Source organism: Penicillium alfredii (assembly GCF_028826965.1).
Source record: "Penicillium alfredii strain IBT 34128 chromosome Unknown utg000004l_segment0_segment0, whole genome shotgun sequence".
NCBI lineage: Eukaryota > Fungi > Ascomycota > Eurotiomycetes > Eurotiales > Aspergillaceae > Penicillium > Penicillium alfredii.
The window spans coordinates 2,074,487-2,092,230 of record NW_026622701.1 but is presented as its reverse complement, the minus strand read 5'-3'; the positions used below and the strand labels follow the sequence as shown (position 1 = coordinate 2,092,230).

At 53.2% G+C, this 17,744-nt stretch overlaps 9 protein-coding genes across 9 annotated transcripts; 2 read left to right on the top strand and 7 right to left on the bottom strand.

Moving 5' to 3' along the window:
• Positions 1–315: 315 nt before the first annotated feature.
• hsp90 (chaperone Hsp90) lies at positions 316–2,492 on the bottom strand (the record flags this gene model as incomplete). Its single annotated transcript, XM_056653035.1, has 2 exons — positions 316–2,160; positions 2,235–2,492. The coding sequence occupies 2 exons, from the start codon at positions 2,490–2,492 to the stop codon at positions 316–318; spliced, it is 2,103 nt and encodes a 700-aa protein (XP_056514102.1).
• A 1,071-nt stretch (positions 2,493–3,563) lies between these two features.
• NUU61_002452 (NTF2 and RRM domain protein) lies at positions 3,564–5,220 on the bottom strand (the record flags this gene model as incomplete). The annotated part of the gene is made up of 3 exons (XM_056653034.1): positions 3,564–3,854; positions 3,907–4,839; positions 4,900–5,220. 3 exons carry the CDS (start codon positions 5,218–5,220, stop codon positions 3,564–3,566), a joined length of 1,545 nt encoding a protein of 514 aa, XP_056514101.1.
• A 1,204-nt stretch (positions 5,221–6,424) lies between these two features.
• NUU61_002451 (uncharacterized protein) lies at positions 6,425–6,865 on the bottom strand (the record flags this gene model as incomplete). The annotated part of the gene is made up of 2 exons (XM_056653033.1): positions 6,425–6,736; positions 6,815–6,865. The coding sequence occupies 2 exons, from the start codon at positions 6,863–6,865 to the stop codon at positions 6,425–6,427; spliced, it is 363 nt and encodes a 120-aa protein (XP_056514100.1).
• A 794-nt stretch (positions 6,866–7,659) lies between these two features.
• On the top strand, positions 7,660–9,397 carry NUU61_002450 (uncharacterized protein; the record flags this gene model as incomplete). The annotated part of the gene is made up of 4 exons (XM_056653032.1): positions 7,660–7,719; positions 7,794–7,824; positions 7,880–8,021; positions 8,131–9,397. The coding sequence occupies 4 exons, from the start codon at positions 7,660–7,662 to the stop codon at positions 9,395–9,397; spliced, it is 1,500 nt and encodes a 499-aa protein (XP_056514099.1).
• A 30-nt stretch (positions 9,398–9,427) lies between these two features.
• NUU61_002449 (PMF1/NNF1 family protein) lies at positions 9,428–10,184 on the bottom strand (the record flags this gene model as incomplete). The annotated part of the gene is made up of 2 exons (XM_056653031.1): positions 9,428–9,722; positions 9,793–10,184. 2 exons carry the CDS (start codon positions 10,182–10,184, stop codon positions 9,428–9,430), a joined length of 687 nt encoding a protein of 228 aa, XP_056514098.1.
• A 354-nt stretch (positions 10,185–10,538) lies between these two features.
• Positions 10,539–12,088, bottom strand: NUU61_002448 (putative cAMP receptor-like protein; the record flags this gene model as incomplete). Its single annotated transcript, XM_056653030.1, has 4 exons — positions 10,539–10,841; positions 10,940–11,515; positions 11,577–11,778; positions 11,832–12,088. The coding sequence occupies 4 exons, from the start codon at positions 12,086–12,088 to the stop codon at positions 10,539–10,541; spliced, it is 1,338 nt and encodes a 445-aa protein (XP_056514097.1).
• Positions 12,089–13,224: 1,136 nt separating this feature from the next.
• NUU61_002447 (cyclin-dependent serine/threonine-protein kinase phoA) lies at positions 13,225–14,357 on the bottom strand (the record flags this gene model as incomplete). The annotated part of the gene is made up of 3 exons (XM_056653029.1): positions 13,225–14,130; positions 14,224–14,247; positions 14,313–14,357. 3 exons carry the CDS (start codon positions 14,355–14,357, stop codon positions 13,225–13,227), a joined length of 975 nt encoding a protein of 324 aa, XP_056514096.1.
• A 258-nt stretch (positions 14,358–14,615) lies between these two features.
• On the bottom strand, positions 14,616–15,755 carry NUU61_002446 (putative SIR2 family histone deacetylase; the record flags this gene model as incomplete). Its single annotated transcript, XM_056653028.1, has 1 exon — positions 14,616–15,755. The coding sequence occupies one exon, from the start codon at positions 15,753–15,755 to the stop codon at positions 14,616–14,618; it is 1,140 nt and encodes a 379-aa protein (XP_056514095.1).
• A 569-nt stretch (positions 15,756–16,324) lies between these two features.
• Positions 16,325–17,548, top strand: NUU61_002445 (cation diffusion facilitator family transporter; the record flags this gene model as incomplete). The annotated part of the gene is made up of 2 exons (XM_056653027.1): positions 16,325–16,865; positions 16,929–17,548. The coding sequence occupies 2 exons, from the start codon at positions 16,325–16,327 to the stop codon at positions 17,546–17,548; spliced, it is 1,161 nt and encodes a 386-aa protein (XP_056514094.1).
• Between the last annotated feature and the right edge of the window lie 196 nt (positions 17,549–17,744).

Sequence of the window (17,744 nt, the reverse complement as noted above, 5' to 3'; positions counted from 1 at the left end):
CCAGGATAGTCCTATCCCGCAGAGACTAAGAGGAAACAAGAGTCTACGCACCGGGAAGTAACATCTAAATGACAGAGCTTTTCATTCCAGCGACCATCTTGACAGCAAAAGCCCAAGAAGCGAGAGGCTCAGAACGCCGGAACTGTATCAAAAACTAGGTTCATCATGAAGTTGGTAAAAGGAAAAGCAGGTAGAAGAAAAGAAAATAATTCAGCTCTGTTTTGAAAGAAGAAAAAAAAAAGTAAAAGGACATCAAAGGGGTCGTATCCCATTTCCCATTTCCCATAAAGATTTGAGCAGCGAAAAGAAAACCGTTTAGTCAACCTCCTCCATGGCGCTCTCACCGGTGGCCTCGGCGGGAGCTGCAGTCTCGGTGGCCTTCTCGTCGGCAGTCTCGGCGTCTTCGTCGATGTTCAGGCCCAGCGAGACGAGCTTGTGAATGCGCTCGGAGAAGCTGGCGGGCTCCTCGATGGTGAAGCCGGAGACCAGCAGCGAGGTCTCGAAGAGGAGCTGGGTGATCGACTTGACAGTGCGGTCGTTCTCGCCATCGGCCTCAACCTTCTTCTTGAGCTCCTTGACGATGGGGGACTTGGGGGAGATCTCGAAGGTCTTCTTGGAGGACATGTACGAGCTCATGGAAGTATCACGGAGGGCCTGGGCCTTCATGATGCGCTCCATGTTGGCGGACCAGCCGAACTGACCGGTACGGATGGCGCAGGGCGCACCGACGAGCTTGTGAGAGACAACGACCTTCTCGACCTTGTCGCCCAGAATGTTCTTCAGGGCCTTGGCCAGGTCCTCGTACTCCTTCTCCTCCTCCTCACGCTCCTTCTTCTCCTCCTCGCTCTCCTCGAGCTCGAAGTCCTTGGTGATGTCGACCAGCTTCTTGCCGTCGAACTCCTTCAGCTGGGTGAAAGCGTACTCGTCAATGGGGTCAACCAGGAACAGAACCTCAAAGTTCTTCTGCTTGAGGGTGTCCAGGAAAGGCGACTTGGCGACAGCCTTGGTCGACTCGCCAGTTATGTAGTACATGTTCTTCTGGTGCTCCGGCATGCGGGTGACGTAGTCGCTGAGCGAGGTGGACTCATCGCCGGACTTGGTGGACTGGTAGCGGAGCAGCTTAGCCAGGGCCGGGCGGTTCTGGGCGTCCTCGTGGATACCGAGCTTGATGTTCTTGCTGAAGGCACTGTAGAACTTGTCGAACTGCTCGCGGTCCTCGGCGATCTCCTGGAAAAGCTCGAGGGTCTTCTTGACAATGTTCTTCTTGATGACCTTCATGATCTTGTTCTGCTGGAGGGTCTCACGCGACAGGTTGAGGGGCAGGTCCTCCGAGTCGACGACACCCTTGATGAAGCCCAGCCACTCGGGGATCAGGTCGGTAGCATCGTCGGTGATGAAGACACGGCGCACGTAGAGCTTGATGTTGTTCTTGGTCTTCTTGGTCTCGAAGAGGTCGAAGGGAGCACGCTTGGGAACAAAAAGAATGGCCCGGAACTCAAGCTGACCCTCGACGGAGAAGTGCTTGACACCCAGGTGGTCCTCCCAGTCGTTGGAGAGCGACTTGTAGAAGGAGGCGTACTCCTCCTGGGTGATGTCGGCCGGGTTGCGGGTCCAGATGGGCTTGGTCTTGTTCAGCTCCTCCTCCTCGATCTTGGACTCCTTGACGGTCTTGGTCTTCTTCTTGTCCTTATCCTCTTCCTCGTCGACCTCCTCGACCTTGGGCTTCTTCTCCTCATCTTCCTCCTTGGTCTCCTCAGCCTCCTCGTCGGGGACCTCCTTCTCGGTCTCCTTCAGGACGTGCAGGTAGATGGGGTAAGAGATGAACTCGGAGTGCTTGCGAACCACCTCCTTGATGCGGCTCTCGTTGAGGTAGTCAGTCTGCTCATCCTTGAGGTGCAGGACAATCTTGGAGCCACGGCCGAGCTGCTCGCCCTCGGTGTCCTGGGTGAGGTTGAAGGTGCCACCGGCAGCCGACTCCCAGATGTACTGCTCGTCATCGTTGTGCTTGGACACAACGGTGACCCGGTCAGCGACCAGGTAAGCCGAGTAGAAACCGACACCGAACTGGCCGATCATGGAGATATCAGCACCAGCAGACAGAGCCTCCATGAACTGCTTGGTACCGGAGCGGGCAATGGTACCCAGGTTGTTGATGAGGTCCTACCAGATCCAGTCAGCATCAATCTCGATGATTGTTGGTTTTTTTTTTTTATGGAGGGAGATAATCTACTCACAGCCTTGGTCATACCAATACCGGTGTCCCGGATGGTGAGAGTCTTGTTCTCCTGGTCAGGGATGATGTCGATGCGCAGGTCCTTGCACGAGTCGAGCTTGGACGGGTCGGAAAGAGCCTCATAGCGGATCTTGTCAAGAGCATCGGAGGCGTTGGAGATCAGCTCACGCAGGAAGATCTCCTTGTTGGAGTAGACGGTGTTAATGATCAGCGAGAGCAGCTGAGAAATCTCAGCCTGGAACTCGAAGGTCTCAGGCATGATGGCGGGAGGAAGGTAAATTCTTAGAAAAAAGAGTCAGAAGTGAGAAATTCGAAGCAAATGTGGCAAAGTTGAAAAGAAGGATTTTTTTCTCTTGAGTCTTTGGATAGGGTTGAGAGGTGGGGGGTTGAGGAAGAGAGAGAAGAGAAACTTACAGGAGAGATCAGGTGGGGTGTAGAGAGAATTGATATGGAAACGCAGGAAAAAAGAAAAAGAGCAGATGGAGCAGAGCTGACAAGAAGAAAGAGAAGAAAAAGCGGAGGTATGCGCTTTTTGTGTTTCCAAAATTTTCTGGTGGGTTTCTACGGCGATCCAGCGATTTCCACCGGTCGGTCAGGCAACTCTCCCTCTTCTGTTCCAGAGGCTTCTGGCACCGGCTTCCTTTGGGGCCCCTGCGACCGCTGCTTAATTGCTGAGCTCCTGCAGAGCTCTGGACTGCCTCAGGCATACCAAAATCCCCCACGCTGGTTGCCTGAGGTGTCGACAGCCACCGTAGCCCTAGAAGTATCAAATATCTTGCATGCGAAACCAGTTACTGTCGAGAAAATAGAGAGGAAGACCGGGACAGATGAGACCATACCCCCGGTAAACTTGCTATGCTAGATAAAAGATGCAAATATGAAATCGAAAAGGTCTGTAGAACCCCAATCGTAGCAAAAAAAAAAAAAAAAAAGAAAAAGAAAAAGAAAAAGAAAAACACAAAAAGAAGAAAATAATAAATATGGGGCAAAGAACCGTGGAGCCGAAGGACACGAGAATCCCAAAAAAAAAGATATATCAAGGTAAAACACAAGTGTCCAGAGAAGGAAGGGAAAGAAACGCAACTTTTCCAGCCAACCCGGACCAACCGCTAATATGCATTGTGACGGGGAAGATAGAGGAAGGGGGAAGGGGAAGACAATAGTCACATAACACATGTCATTAAAAAAAAAGAGGTAGACGGAGAGGGGGAAGGGGGGATGAAATCAAAATCGGAGTAATACAGATCCTGGAAGAATCATCCGTCGGTGATAAAGGTTAGTTCACTCACCGACGGCATCGGGGAAAATTGTAGGAACATCGTCGACTCATTTAGGCAGCCTGAGCCTGGCTACGGCCCTTGGCAGCCACATTGCCGCCTCGACCGCGAGGGGTGAAGCCTCCCCGACCATCGCGCTGGAAGCCACCACGGCCCTGGCTACCCGCACGGTCGCCACGACCACGGCCGGAACCACGGCCAGCACCGTAGCCGTTGCTGCCATAGGCATTGCCTCGGGGACGGCGCTCCTCGACAAAGATTTGCTCGCTACCAATTTGGTGAGGGTTGGCGGCAACGGCAGCAGCATACCCGGCGGGGTCAGCGAACTCCACGAAAGCGCAGTTCTAGAAGTAGCATTAGCACCGATGAATTCAGGAGGATCGTGGGAAGACTAACCTTTGGGCGGCTGACGTCGAAATACTTGAGCTTGCCGAAGCGGGACAGAGTCTGCTTGAGCTGATTGGCGTCCACCTTGTCGGTCACGCTCTTGATGTAGCCAAGAACTGGCTGCTCCTCACCGGCACGAGATTGGGTCTTCTTGTGGTCGTGGCCGGCGGTTTGCCATCCCGATCCGTCGTTGGAAGCAGCCTCCTGGGAGCGGACGGCTTCCTGGGCGGCCGGAGCAGCGGCGGCAGCGGGCTGAGGAGCATTAGAAGCCGGGGCAGTGGGAGGGTTTGCCTTGGGGGTCGCGGCCGGGATAGCAGGGACCACAGGCACCGTAGAACCCGGCTTGGACGCGATGTTGGCCCAGGTCTTGGGGAGGTTCTTGGAGGCAGCAGACTCCTTCTCGGCAGCAGGGGCCTCTTTCTGCTCCGGAACAGGAGAAGGCTCAGGGGTCAGAGGCTTCTCGTTCTTGACAAGGTCATCCTCAACAGCGGGGGCCGCAGCCGGGGTCTCCTGGGCCGGGGTGCCGTTGGTTTGCGGAGCTGCCGCCTTGGGCTGTTCAATCTCTCCGTTGACCTCTGCCTTTTCGAGCTTCTCATCGACCTTGGAGACCGCTGCTTCATTGGTCACCTGCGTCTCGGCTGCAGGCACCGCTGCGGCGGGCTTGGGGAGTTCCGCGGCAGGCGCAGCAACGGCGGGCTCCTCGTGGACGATTTCCTCATCTTCCTCAACCAGGTACCGGAAGATGTCGTTGAGCACATAGTATCCATTAGGCTGCTCAGCCAGAACGAAGGTCTGCGCGAATTTGCGGGATGGCTCAGACTTGTTGGAGATCTCGCCAATGACCGAGACCAAGATGTTGTCAAAAGAGGCCTGAGAGTCAACATTCAGGACGCGAACCTTGCACTCCTGGAAGTCCAGCTGCTTGATCTTGTCGTTGATGGCCTAGAATTCACGATTAGAGAGGCCACGGGATCGAGGACTGTGGGGAAGGGTTGAACTCACCTTGGTACCGACGGTAACGGGCACGGATTCGGCCTCGGTACCGAAGACAAGCTGCGAGCGCCGCGAGTAGAATAGGTGCAGCTTGTCCGGGTTACGGCTCATGGTGGTGTAGTACTGCTCAACGAAAAACCAACCCACCTCGTCCTTGGAGATCTCATTCTTCTGATGGTCGGTAGGGGTGGCGGTGGTAGGGGTGGAGGACTGAGCGGGCTGGAAGCTCGCCGCGGTGTTCATGGCCACATGGGTGTGGTTGAAGGAATCTGGGTAGGCATGATGCGCAGGGTAATTGCCGTTGATGGGAGCCTGGGTCATGTCGGCCATGGTGGAATTGAGGGGTTTTGTGTTCGGATGGAAAAACGGGATCGAAAAGTAACCGAGAGGTGCGGCGAAAAATCAGAATGACGCGGGCAAAGCCAACGGAGCTTTTTAACAGATATCGAGTAAATGAAGATATAGATGCAAGGTTTTGCTGATTCCTCTCGCTTCACTGGGTGTTCGTCAGTCAATGTCCCCACGGGCGAGATTTGATGGGCCAAGACTCACAATGCGAAATGGACCAAATAGCAATGCAAGCAATTGAAGGAAACTGAAGGAAGGGAAGAAAGAAATCAAGGCAGAAAAAAAGGAAACGAGACTCTTTGAAGCTAGGAAAAGCGTTTCGAGGAAGTATAGATGAGGAGAGAATCCACGGGAAAGATTCTGTGCGGTTCTGATCCTGACGACGGAAGGATGTAAGGGATAGGAGACCGAGGTGTATTGCGAGGACAATCCAAGAGGGTTGACGAGTATAAGCGAAGATGGAGGGAGTCGGAGAATTGAAGCGAGCCAGAGAGATGGGATGGGGAAGAAATTCGGCTTCGAAGAAAAAGCGACTTCCTTCGCTGCGTCTCCGTGCGGGTTCGCGTGGCTTGGCACTTTTCACCGCCCGGCAAAATTGGGACTCGTCCGTGTAGATGTAGAGGCAGATATCGATTGATAAATGGGAGAATACCGCAAGAAAATCACTGATCCTACTGAAAAGGGTTTTCTATGCCCAGTAGAATATACCATAGATGTCTCTAGGCATGAAAAGAAGCAAGAGAAAGGTAGCAGAATCAGCTCGAGACCCAAATAACCATCTTTGATATCTATTAATATATGTATTGTTACTCTGGCATTGAAACACAGACTCGTTGGGAACAAAGGGGAGGTAGATAGCATTCGTCATAATAACCAAGTATACAAAAGCGTAAGAGCAGACATCAAAAAACAACAGAACCGACCCAATCCAGGCACATGTACTAAGGGAAAGGGCCAATGAAAATTTGATCAAGTCAAAAACGCCACAATAGTAATCCGAAAAGAAAGAGGGGGTATGATACGTGAGCAATAACGTGGCTCCCAAACGAACAACACTCATAGAGAAGCCGCGTGGACGTAGAAGTTGAATAGAGGGGGGGGGAGAAAGAGGCAAGGGGGAAATAGAGAACGAAAGTGACAGTGACCACCGTACCCCTTGGGATGAGGAGACACAGAGTGTCCATATTTACGAGGCTGTTGTTTCCGTCTTCTCGTTCAGCAGGGGCTTGCGCATAACGGCATCCTGGCCGGTCATCCGTCGTCCGAGCGCGCGCTCAACCTTGGCCCCGAGAGCCAACTTATTCAAGTTGTCGGTCTTCTCTGCTGTCGGAACAAACCGCTGTTTCTGGAGGGGCTTGTTCTCGAGACGCTGCAAGCCATCGGAGAGATGGGCGATGTCGGCCAACCTGGGGTCACCACTCGGGAGACTGCCGGTCGTGCGCTCAGAAGCGAGTGAAGGGCTTCCACTGACGGTGGAGAATCGCTTGGAGTTCCGGTTCTGAAGGGAATTGTTGAGTTAGATCATATCATCTAGAGCAAGACACGACCAAGGAGGGGTAAAAGGGGAGCAACTTACTGACTGGCCCATGATGGGACGCTCCGATTCAAGGGAAGGATGACGGGCCATTTCTGATGGACAATTGTGTTTTCAAGGGGGGTGCGCCGGGGAGGAAGCACCGATAAGAGTGTGAAGGTTTTGGGGGGGGGGGGAAGATTCAGAACATGCGACCTGCGGGCAGAATGAGTGTTAGCAGGATCCTTTGGGGGCCTTCCTAGAGATCGCGTCCATGAGAGACATACAGCAATGACAAGAGGTGGAAGGAGGGCGTGAGGTTAAGATTATCGGAGGACTTGAAGGGGAAAAAATTAGCCCAAACGGCCAAGGCGTATGGAAATTAGAGTCAACTCAGGAGGCACGAAACGGAGTGGGTCACGTTGGAAGGTGGGGATTGTCTTTGTTTCGGTTCTGAACAAGAGTCCATCTCGCCACGTGCTGCCACGCGATAATGTTCTTGATCCTACAGGACTATGTACTTCTTGCTTGGTATCTAGGTATATCTTGGGATCCAATATCCCTAGCCACTACCTCGTAGAGTACTTTGTAGGGGGAGAGAATCATTGAATCTGAGGATATCAGCAAATCGCCGAGGTAGAGGTCCTATAGTGCCAACCCATACATGTGAAACTAGAACCTGGATCATGTCTTTTTGGAGGTATGATCTAGTTTCAAAGGAAGTTTGGTGATATCCTCAGGTTTCTTCTAGATACCTCAGGGCTTAGGGTGAATCTGCTGACTCACCGCTTGGCAGCGACGTGAGAATCCTTTCCTCCAGTGGTACATCATAGTAACCTTGGAGAATAAGCTTACCCTCCGTCACACCACTTCTGCCTACATTCTGTGACCCTAGATAGGCGCTCAAAATGCCGAAACCAAAGACCTTTCTCAAAGAGTCCAAGCCCAAGAAAAAGACGGCGAAGCAGGTCTGATACCATTTTCCAGACTAAGAGGGGAAAAAAAAAAGAAAACAAGCATCAATAAGCTCACGATTTGACAGGCTCCCGTAACCGCCGATGAGTTTCTGGCCGGTAAGTCTTGGTTGACCTTGTGTCTTCCAATGGAGTTTAAACTAAATGGGAATAGCGGGCGTCGAGCTTGAGGAAGCCGGAGAGAAATGGCGAGCTGGAGATGCCGCCAAGTCGATGCGCTTTTTCATGCGCGCCATTGCCAACTATGACGACGGACTCCAGAAACACCCTGGGGCTTTTGACTTGGTTTATAACAAGTACGTACGGCAGCGACCTAGAACGGGATCATGTGCTATTTGACTCTAGATACATCTACATTCCATGTCTCACCCGGAAAAAAAGAAACTGACTCGCTCCGTCTCACAGGGCGAGAGTTCAATATGAAATTACCCAGCACCCTAAGCTGGCCGCTCAGCTGCCAGCTCCACAGACTGAGATCCTGCAGATCGCATTGCAGTCGCATCGAGATGCAATCAGATTGGAACAGGACAATGCGGATGCATTGTTTAACGCGGGCCAAGTCTTGACCAGTCTGGCAGAGGCCATGTCCGACACCAAGCATCCAGAGAGTAAGCAGCTGATGCAGGCAAGCACCTATTTGCAAGAGGCGATCGAGCTGTTCCAACGGTGTCTGGTGCTGCAGGAGATGCGGTACTCGGAGATGCAGGAGCAGGCCCAGGAGATGGAATCCGGGGAGCAAGCCCAGGAGCAAGAGCCAGCACCGCAGCCAGCGGAGCCGGCCAAGGTTAGCTCAGCCGAGGGCTCAGAGGATGCGCAAGAGCAGTGGGCCGCTATCGTGGAACCGGTTACCAAGAATACCTTGGTGGACACGGCCGTGGCACAGCTGGAGACATTGGCCACACTGTGCAATTTGCTGACGTTCAACCCCGGTGCGGGTGGTGTCGGCTGGGTGCAGGAATATTCGTCAGAACTCGTACAGAGCCGGCTACCGGCCTACACTGAGGGCTCGGATAGACACTACGAGGCAGCATTGGCGCGCGCCAAGCTGATCTGTGCCTTGCACGAGGTGTTGTACCGGGGTGGCCAGTCCGATGTCCAGGTTTACCAACATGAGGTTGGTCAAGCGTTTGGGCCAGACCTCAATGTCGCAAATGATCCCGAGGGACTATGCAGCAAAGCGGAAGCGCTCACGTCGTTGAACGGGGCGCTGAATGACTTGCCGCCATCTGAGGCGGAAGGATTCAAAACCTCTCTGACAATTCGCTGGCAATCGCTGTCGGTTGCTCTGGACGCATTGACTGCCGCATCCAAACTCCCAAGCGCAGAAAACCTCCCCAAGATTCATATTGCGCGAGGAGATGCAGAGATGCACCGATGGCGACTGGGGACGACACCCTGGAATTATGCCATGGCACAGCAGAATGGCGCCACGCTGCTGCGGAACGCCCAAACATATTACCGAGGTGCGGCCGCACTGGCTCGACGTGACGGAGCGGCCGAGGAAGAACGTGACGCGTTGTGCAAGGAGGCAATTGCGGCAGCGGTAGAGGGCCAAAAGACCAAGCTGGAACAGTTGAAGACGAAGGCTCTCCAGGAACTGGTGGCTGTGGCCCAAGACATGGTGGAGGACGGTATGGTAGACGGCACAGACATGAGTGCCTTGATTTCATGACCGAAAAAAAGGCATGGCCAAGACAACCCCCTAAAGACCCGGCTGCGCGTTGACCTCTTTATCCATCTGGACCGCGTCTTGACGAAGATGGTGCTCTTTGCTAAACTGGGTAGCGGCCGTGGCAGCGCCCTCGAGGTCCGCGACGACCGACTCGACGTGGGAAAGCAGCTTCTCGATTTCCAGTCTTTGTGCCTGCACGGTCTGTGCCAGCTCTGCGTTTTGTGCATGCGTAACCTGAAGTCTATCGTTCAGCGTTGACTGCGCTTCCTGGAGATATGGCGTAAGGTGGGCTTTGTACAGATCTTCGGCGCCGAGAGTGTGCGGACTAGATTGTAGCAAGAGTCAGCCAGGAAAGGGGGGAAATAAAAAAAATAGAAGACGAGAGAAAAACATACGCAGTTTTTCGTTGTCCCTCATCTCCATTCTCTCCCTCGTGGTCCTTTCTCGCTTTTGCCTCTCCGACTAGGCGGTCCAATTCATTCAAGTGCTTGACAGCCTTCCTCTCCGCGATTATTTCATCGAACTCTGCCCTGGCACTCTCCTCCAGCTTCGCGTTGAGTTGCCGCCACACACTCTCCAGGCTGGCGGGGACATGTCGCGCCGGCGTGGGAAAACAGCTGGCAAAGTTGGCATATGAGTTTGCGCGCAGGGTACGCGCCAGGGCCTGGTCAAAGACTTGGTGCAGGCGCGAGGCGCGAGGGCCAGGCGTCTGGGAGATAGGCGCTGGCGGGGGAGGGGAGGGCGATGCCGCGGTTTGAGGTGGTGGATGCGAATTTGATTCGGTCATGATGGATAATATGCGATCGATATGGTTCCTGTAAATTGTATTGGATGTTTATCTTGTCGCACAGGGGGCGGGCGCAGAAGACCGTTGTTTGGCGAGGAATCTGGGGTCTTTTGAGGAATCGGCGAGAGTGCAACGCAGCGCGACGCGATAGTCACGTGATTCATATATTGATTTACACCTTGACTTGTCATTGGCATTCGAAAGGGGTTGTGGGAAAAACTATGAGCAGTTTGAGTATAGATCTTCGGCTTGATTTACTTGGCTGATTTAATTGCCCCTCATTAGTGCATTGTAATGGTATACCATAGTATCCAACCAGCTGAATATCCAATCTAGTTCTATCCCAACCCCAAACTAACCATCAGCCAATTCCTGCGTGCTCTCAAACTGACTTACAGAAGCCCTGGAATCTCTAGATTGTTTCGGTGAGTAATTGGAGTACACACCCCCTGAAAAACGGGCGTTTTGGTCCAACCCTGACCCACGACCGCGTAGATCTGCCCAAAGTGATTTAAATGCCGGCCACGATATAGAGACATAGATAAGACTATTCCAGAATCCCTGGAGGGGTAGGACAAAGCTAGAGGCATAGTTGAGTCCAAAAGAGAAGTCTTGGGGGCGAGCGAGAGCATATACTCTATTTGCGGTGGAAGGGACCTAGAAAGTTGGATTAGTCTCTAGAATGATAGTATGATAGAATAACCCAATTCATTGAGATAATAAAGTCGAATCCTACAAATTAATTCCAGACTTACCCATGTTACCAGTAGCGCGATAAAAAAAAGCATTGCATACTTTGTATACGCCCAAATGGTCGAGTTGCTCTCCGAGGTCATCACCCGTCGTTGGGAGTATGAATCCGCCAGGTCAGGACGTGCGGTTTTGAGAAGGATGTCAGTCCGTAGAGGGCTTGGGCCGATTCTTGGCCCGGATTCCTGACTAGAAGTCATCATTGTGCTTAGCCCCAGAGGCATACTGCTTGCTCCAACACCGCCACCCTCAATCGTCACAGAATACGGGCTGCGTGTGGTTGATGTAAAGCTGCGCGTGGGTACGCATTCGCGGGTTGACGTGGACCGGCGCTCCGGTGAGAAGCAGGCGAACTCGCTCGTCACTTGAATTCCGGACAGCTTAACGATCGGGGACTCGGGCTGAACCTCGGTATCAAGCGAGTCAATCCCGCCGAGATCTCGTAGTTGGCGTCGTTTTCGGTAGATCACTGTTCCTGCACGCAGGTAGATGGCAAAGGTTAAGGAGATGACGAACCACACGGGGCCATAGAAAACAGCGATGCGAAGATAGTCCCACGGCAGAGAGACCCAGCACCAGAGCTGCTCAAAAACATTAATATCTGGCAGATCAATTTTTAAAAGAAAATAGGGGGCTTCTTACAATAGCAGACCCATAGACCCGACCTCGGGCTTGGGTCTGTACGAAGAAGTATGTAAAGGCCGGGATAAAGGGCAGACCGTAGCAGCAAATGACATACTTCCATTCCAGTTGGCGCAGCTGCTCGGAGTTGTATTTGTGGAAAAAGGTCAAGTAAACATTACAGGCCATTGCAAAGGTCCACAGCGCATCGGCCGGCATGAACCTAATCGTATTGTATGAGAGGTGACTGGGTTGGAGCCAGCAGTCAATACTCACCATTGAATCAAAAATGCCTGGAACTGGCACAGTGAGCTACCTGCTCCAGCATGAATCCCAGACTGGGAGATGAGGGTCGCTATATTGGCCATGAGGTTGCCCCAAGAAGCATAGAACACCAGTCGGTTGATAGGTTTTCGAAAGGAGCGCGATCCGATAAAGGTAGCGACAATGACAGACGCTCCAATCAAAGATACGGCTGAGCATACACGCTCTGTGGCTGAGATGGCTGACAGTTGCCGTGCTGAAGGCGACATGGTATCATGGTCGAGGATCCAATGACCCTTTTGAGTGTTCTCGCACCACTAGGGTTTGTCGCACTTTCGATAGATATGGCAGAAGAGGAAGCAGCAGCAGCAGCAGCAAGGAAATCCAACAATCGGATGGACCAGCAAATCTTTGATTCAGATGCCCAGCAACACAGAAGCTTATGGTCGAAGTAGTAGATGGTAACAAATGTCGTCAGACTGGGTCCACATTGCCGTGCTCTTTATAGGCCTGCAGCTAGGGAAATGCCAGTTGATATCAAGACATGGCATCGAGTCATAGCACGAGCCCATTAGTCGCCAAGAACACGGGCTGAGAGAAATCAGCAGGGGGGTTTTTGAAATGAATTCCTGGTCTCAAACACTAACAGGATGGAGACAGGCTGGCAGGCACCCAGACGCTTGCAACATCCCACCTGTGTCTGCCAGGTGACAGGAAATTGATTCAAGACGAGACCAGTGGCGTCGACTTCTGACAAGCCCCGGGAACATGAACCTTGTGTAACTGCGATGACCGAATGTCATCTCTTTGGCTCCGCTTGAGGTTTGCTTTGATTTCGATAGGAGAGGCCTAGGGCATAGGCCAGGCCAGTGCTAGACCATGTCTGACATGGATATCCACATTTTGAAGCCAGAGGCCTGGTGGTTGAAGGAAAGAAAAAGAAAAGAAGAAAACCATCACATCGTAGGAAACGGGAAAGTCTCTTAACACGCCGCGCAAGGCCAGGAATTTCTGCAGGCGACGCCCAAATTCCAATCGGGGCAGAACCGAAAGGCAAGTCCGAATAACACGCGAATTTCAGTCTGCACGAGTCCCGGTCTGGTTCAAATACGGTGGACCTTCATCCCAACATATAGAGGCAGAAGAATATGCCGTGAAGAACGTACTCTCGATTCTAAAGGAGAGCCTATTTAAGCAACCATAAGCACCCTCCCAAGTCTGTCTGCCAGGAAAGGCCATACATCTTCAAGCAGACACCATTCTCTTGTACACCGTGATCGGAGTTTGGTGCCAATAGCATAATGAAAAGAAGAAAGAACATCCATTATCGGGTATAACGCCAAGTCCTCCCATTGCCGAAATTGTCTAATCGAGGTCGTCATCTCGTCATGCGCGGTTTGGACCTTTAATACGCCGGTTGAGGTGGAACCATGCCCCCGTATGCGCCGGCCATCTGCTGCTGTTGCTGCTGCTGCAACTGCGCTTGGAGCTGGGGCAGATCATGGAACCACGGGTGCTGCAGGGCATCGTTGGCGCTAATACGCATCTCTGGCCGCAGCTGAAGCATACGGTTGAGAAGATCCAATCCGAGCGGGTCGATCTGCGGAAGAATCAAGCCGAGATCCTGCGTTGCATACACATGGAAGGTGGGCTTGTATTCTGGCAGTTGCGAAATGCCGGGCCATGAGCGCTCAGAAGGTGTCCCCATCAATCGGAAGATCTTCATCAACTGGTCCTCGTTGGTGGTACCCGGGAAAAGTGGCCGTCCTGTATACATTTCGGCCATAATACACCCGGCCGACCAGATATCGATGCTGGTGTTGTAGGTTCGACTGCCGAGGAGGACGTCGGGTGCTCGGTACCACAGAGTGACGACCTCGTTGGAAAAGGTGTTGACCGGGATGCCGAATGCCCGAGCCAATCCAAAGTCACCGAGCTTCAGTTGTCCCTTCTTGTTGATCAGCAAGTTCTGTGGCTTGAGATCGCGGTGGAGAACTCGGTTGTCATGGCAGAACGCAATGCCCTTGAGCAGCTGGTGCATAAATGATTTGATCGTAGCTGGGTCCAGCTGTCCGCGGTCACCCCGGGTATCCATATATCGTTTTAAGTCCCTGTCCATGAACTCAAAAACGAGCATGAGCTTGTTTTCGGTGTGGATGACATCGTAGAGCGAGACAATACTCTCGTGCTTCAGCTCCTTCATCAGAGAAATCTCACGGATGGCGGTCGACGGTGTCCCTTCTTCGGAATCGAGGTGGATTTCCTTCAATGCCACCATTTCACCGGTTTGGCGATTGCGCCCCTTGAAGACCTGTGGGAGAATCCTGTATCAGTGATAAACAAGGCGTGGAGACCCAGCAAGCTAGGAGCGAGAAAAACGAAAAGCCGAGAGGATCGAACGTACAGTGGCATAGGTGCCTTCGCCGAGCTGAAAAGCAAATGGGAGTCCCGTCAGTTGGAGTCTGATGCAGCAGTCTAGAGCGACAGACATACCTTTTCCAGCTGCTGGAAGGAGCTGGGCTGCTGAGATTTATCCATGAAGTGCGAAGAGGGCTTGACAGCTCCCGAGGTTTGAAGAAGGTGAAAGTAGAAGAGAAGGAAGAGACGAGCGCGAGGGTTAAAAGGTGGGCAGACTTGAGACGACGTGAGGTGCCCCGCGCCGAGTCGCTCTCGGGAGGCTTATTTAACGCCGACCTTTGCAGGTTCATTTGTGGCGGAATTCTCATAAATTTCATTTATTCCAAAATCATGCTTCAAATGATTTTTGGTATTTCTTAGCTTAATTCACTAATGATTCTAGATGGTATTGACCGACAGTCGCGATACAACACCCGGCAGAACCGATTGCGCGGGATGGCTACACCGGACATGCGCAGAGTCCTGTTCAAGATTCCCAAAAAGAATGGCTTCGTTCCTGACCCCGCCGACATTGACAATGCCAATGGGCATACCGCGTTTGTAAGCTCGTTCCACCAGGCGCCACGCTGAGTAGGTAGCAAGGCTGCTGCCCAGAACCATTAGCCGCCCGGCATCGTCAATCGCCTCTTCAGCCGCTGTTTTGACGCCTGGGTTGATGTTTTCTCCAAACATGATCACCGCAGGTTTCAGAATGCCGGCATTGGAGGTCGGGATCCATGCGCCGTCGCCCTCTACCTCTACTCGGGCTCTGGCCCCATCCTGGAGAAGGGGAGGGTGCTCCAAACACGCCGGACAGGCCGGGTATCGGAACGTGGAATACGGCGCTTCCGCGAGATCGACATCGCCGTCCGGGTTGAGCTTGAGGCCTTTCCGCCGCTGCTCGTCCGGGTTATCAGTGTCGAGCGCACCCATTTCCACCATTCGGGCCAGAAACTCTGCCCACGCCGGATTGAGCTTCTCCAAAGATGCCTGAAAGTCCACTCGCGGGAGTTCGTGCCGACAGCTAGTACAGACGACGGATCGAAGGTAACCATGCAGTTCAAGGGTGGACAGCTCCGGGTGAGCGAGCGAGTGGAACGAATCGACATTCTGCGTCACCACAGAACTAATATATCCTTTGGCGCCGAGGTCTCGGATTGCCCAGTGCGTGGAGTTGGGATGTGCTTTCACGAGACCGGGCCAGCCGACAAAGCTGCGCGCCCAGTACCGCTTGCGAGACTCATGGTGCGAGACAAACTCATGAAAGTAGATCGGACGGTAGGATGCGTTTCGTCGGTAGGTACCTTGCTCGCCGCGATAATCTGACAAGCCAGACGCGACCGAGATCCCTGCACCTGTGAGGAGCACGGTCTGGGAGTGTCTCCCCACGTCAACGCCCCGAAGGCTGGGCGAGGGTGGCGCTGTCAAAAAAGTGCTGACGGCATCAATGGCGCCAGCAAGAGCACTGGCAGACGCTGGGACTATAATGGCTGGCGGTAGCGGGCCCGTAAAGGGGATCCGGATCGCAGGCGTCGTCATTGAAGACGCATCATCAACGAAGCCGGCCTTGGCAATTAAGGGGAAGAGAAGGGAAGCGGAAACCTCGGGTTAACGTTGGCGTAGGGTGGACTCTTGGCTGGCGGGTCATTCAGCATCAGTTTTTGAGCGAGATTCAATAGAAAATAAGACAAAGGTGATTAGTGCAGAGAGGACTGGAGATCATACCATATAACCGTCGACACGGTCAGAATGCCCGAATGCGGGAAAATCAGCACATCTGGAATTGCCATCTGCCGGATTACATGATCGCGGATCGAATGACACCGTTCTTTCTTTTCTTCTTGAAGCCATGGGGATACTCACCTCATGAAGAGAACCCCCTGTCTATTTAGTCCCTGCTCTCTTTTGTGTGCCTCGATCCTCAGCCGTGATGCTGACGCAGCCCCTGCGGTGCAGGCTTCGTCCTTCCCTCCACTCCCTCCGAGTCTCTAGTCTGCGTGGATCTGCCCAGCGACGTGTGCTCGCCTCCGCACCCCTTTTTAAAGACCGTCTTTCCTCCCATCTTCGCCCTCGTTCCATCCCCGCGCAATCCTTCAACCACCCTCCCCATGACTCAGACCAGGGGCCATGGTGGCCATGGCCACCATCACCATCACGACAATGTCTATTTGACCTCGACAAACAAACACGATGCCGGAGTCCGCATTACACGCATTGGCCTGGTCGCCAATCTGGCCATGGCAATTGGGAAGTTTATTGGGGGCTACGTGTTTCATTCTCAATCTCTCATTGCCGATGCCTACCACGCGTTGACCGACCTGGTTTCGGACTTTTTGACCCTGGGAACTGTCGCGTGGTCTCTGAAGCCACCGAGCGAGCGATTCCCCAACGGATACGGCAAGGTTGAAAGCATTGGCGCCCTGGGAGTCAGCGGGCTCCTGCTCTTTGGTGGGGTGTTTATGGGTCTGAATGCGGGCCAGGTCTTGCTGGCCCAATTCTACCCTGATGCGGCCGAAACAATAGCTCATTCGGGGATTTTGGGACACGGTCACTCGCACAGCCATGGTGTAGAGATTTTGGGCCCCAGCATCCATGCTGCGTGGCTGGCCGGGGGATCGATTGTCATTAAGGAGTGGCTCTACCGTGCCAGTGAGTATCATACTGTGTTATCCTGGTCTTTCCAATTCAGCAACTAATCCATTGGATTTCTAGCTATGAAAGTGGCCGAAGAACGAAAGTCGTCGGTGTTGGCATCCAATGCCGTTCACCACCGCATTGACTCCCTGACGAGCATTGTAGCTCTATTCACGATTGGGGGAAGCTATTTATTTCAAGACGCTACCTGGCTGGATCCAGTTGGTGGGCTTTTGATTTCTCTGATGGTGGTAAAGGCGGGATGGAGCAACACTGCGTCCTCCCTCCTAGAACTGGCGGACACAGCGGTCGACGAGGATATTAAGACTTCTGTGCAAGAGGCTGCCTCCAAGGCTCTCAAGAGCATCGAGGACGGCGAGCAGGTGGTGATTCGCGACGTTCAAGGCATGAAATCGGGCCAGAACTACCTGATGGATATCGAACTGGCCGTGCCAGGTGCCTGGGCGATCACCCGATCCCGGGTCGTGGAAGAAGCCGTTCGAGAGACCATCGGCGCCGAGACCCGTGGTGTGAAACGAGTCAAGGTCCGTTTCATTCCCGTGGAACAGCAGGAATTGACCTTCTCCGAGGAGTTCATTACACCTCACGTCGATGGCAGCCCCGAGTCCCATGAACACAACACCGGCGCGGCCTCGGGATCTCACGGCGATGAGGATTCCTCGCGCAAGAGGAAATAAACCCGAGCCATTGGCAAGGGAGAGAGAGAGAGAGACAGCCTTGTTCGAGTGTCTTTCATAGGCGGTGGGCTTACGCTACCATGATACCCCTTGGGTAGGGTCTGCGCTGTCTGTATAGATCACTGCTTGGACATATAAATATATACAGAACACTAGAGGGAGAGGTCCTTGTATAGTGGAGACATGCAATTCTACC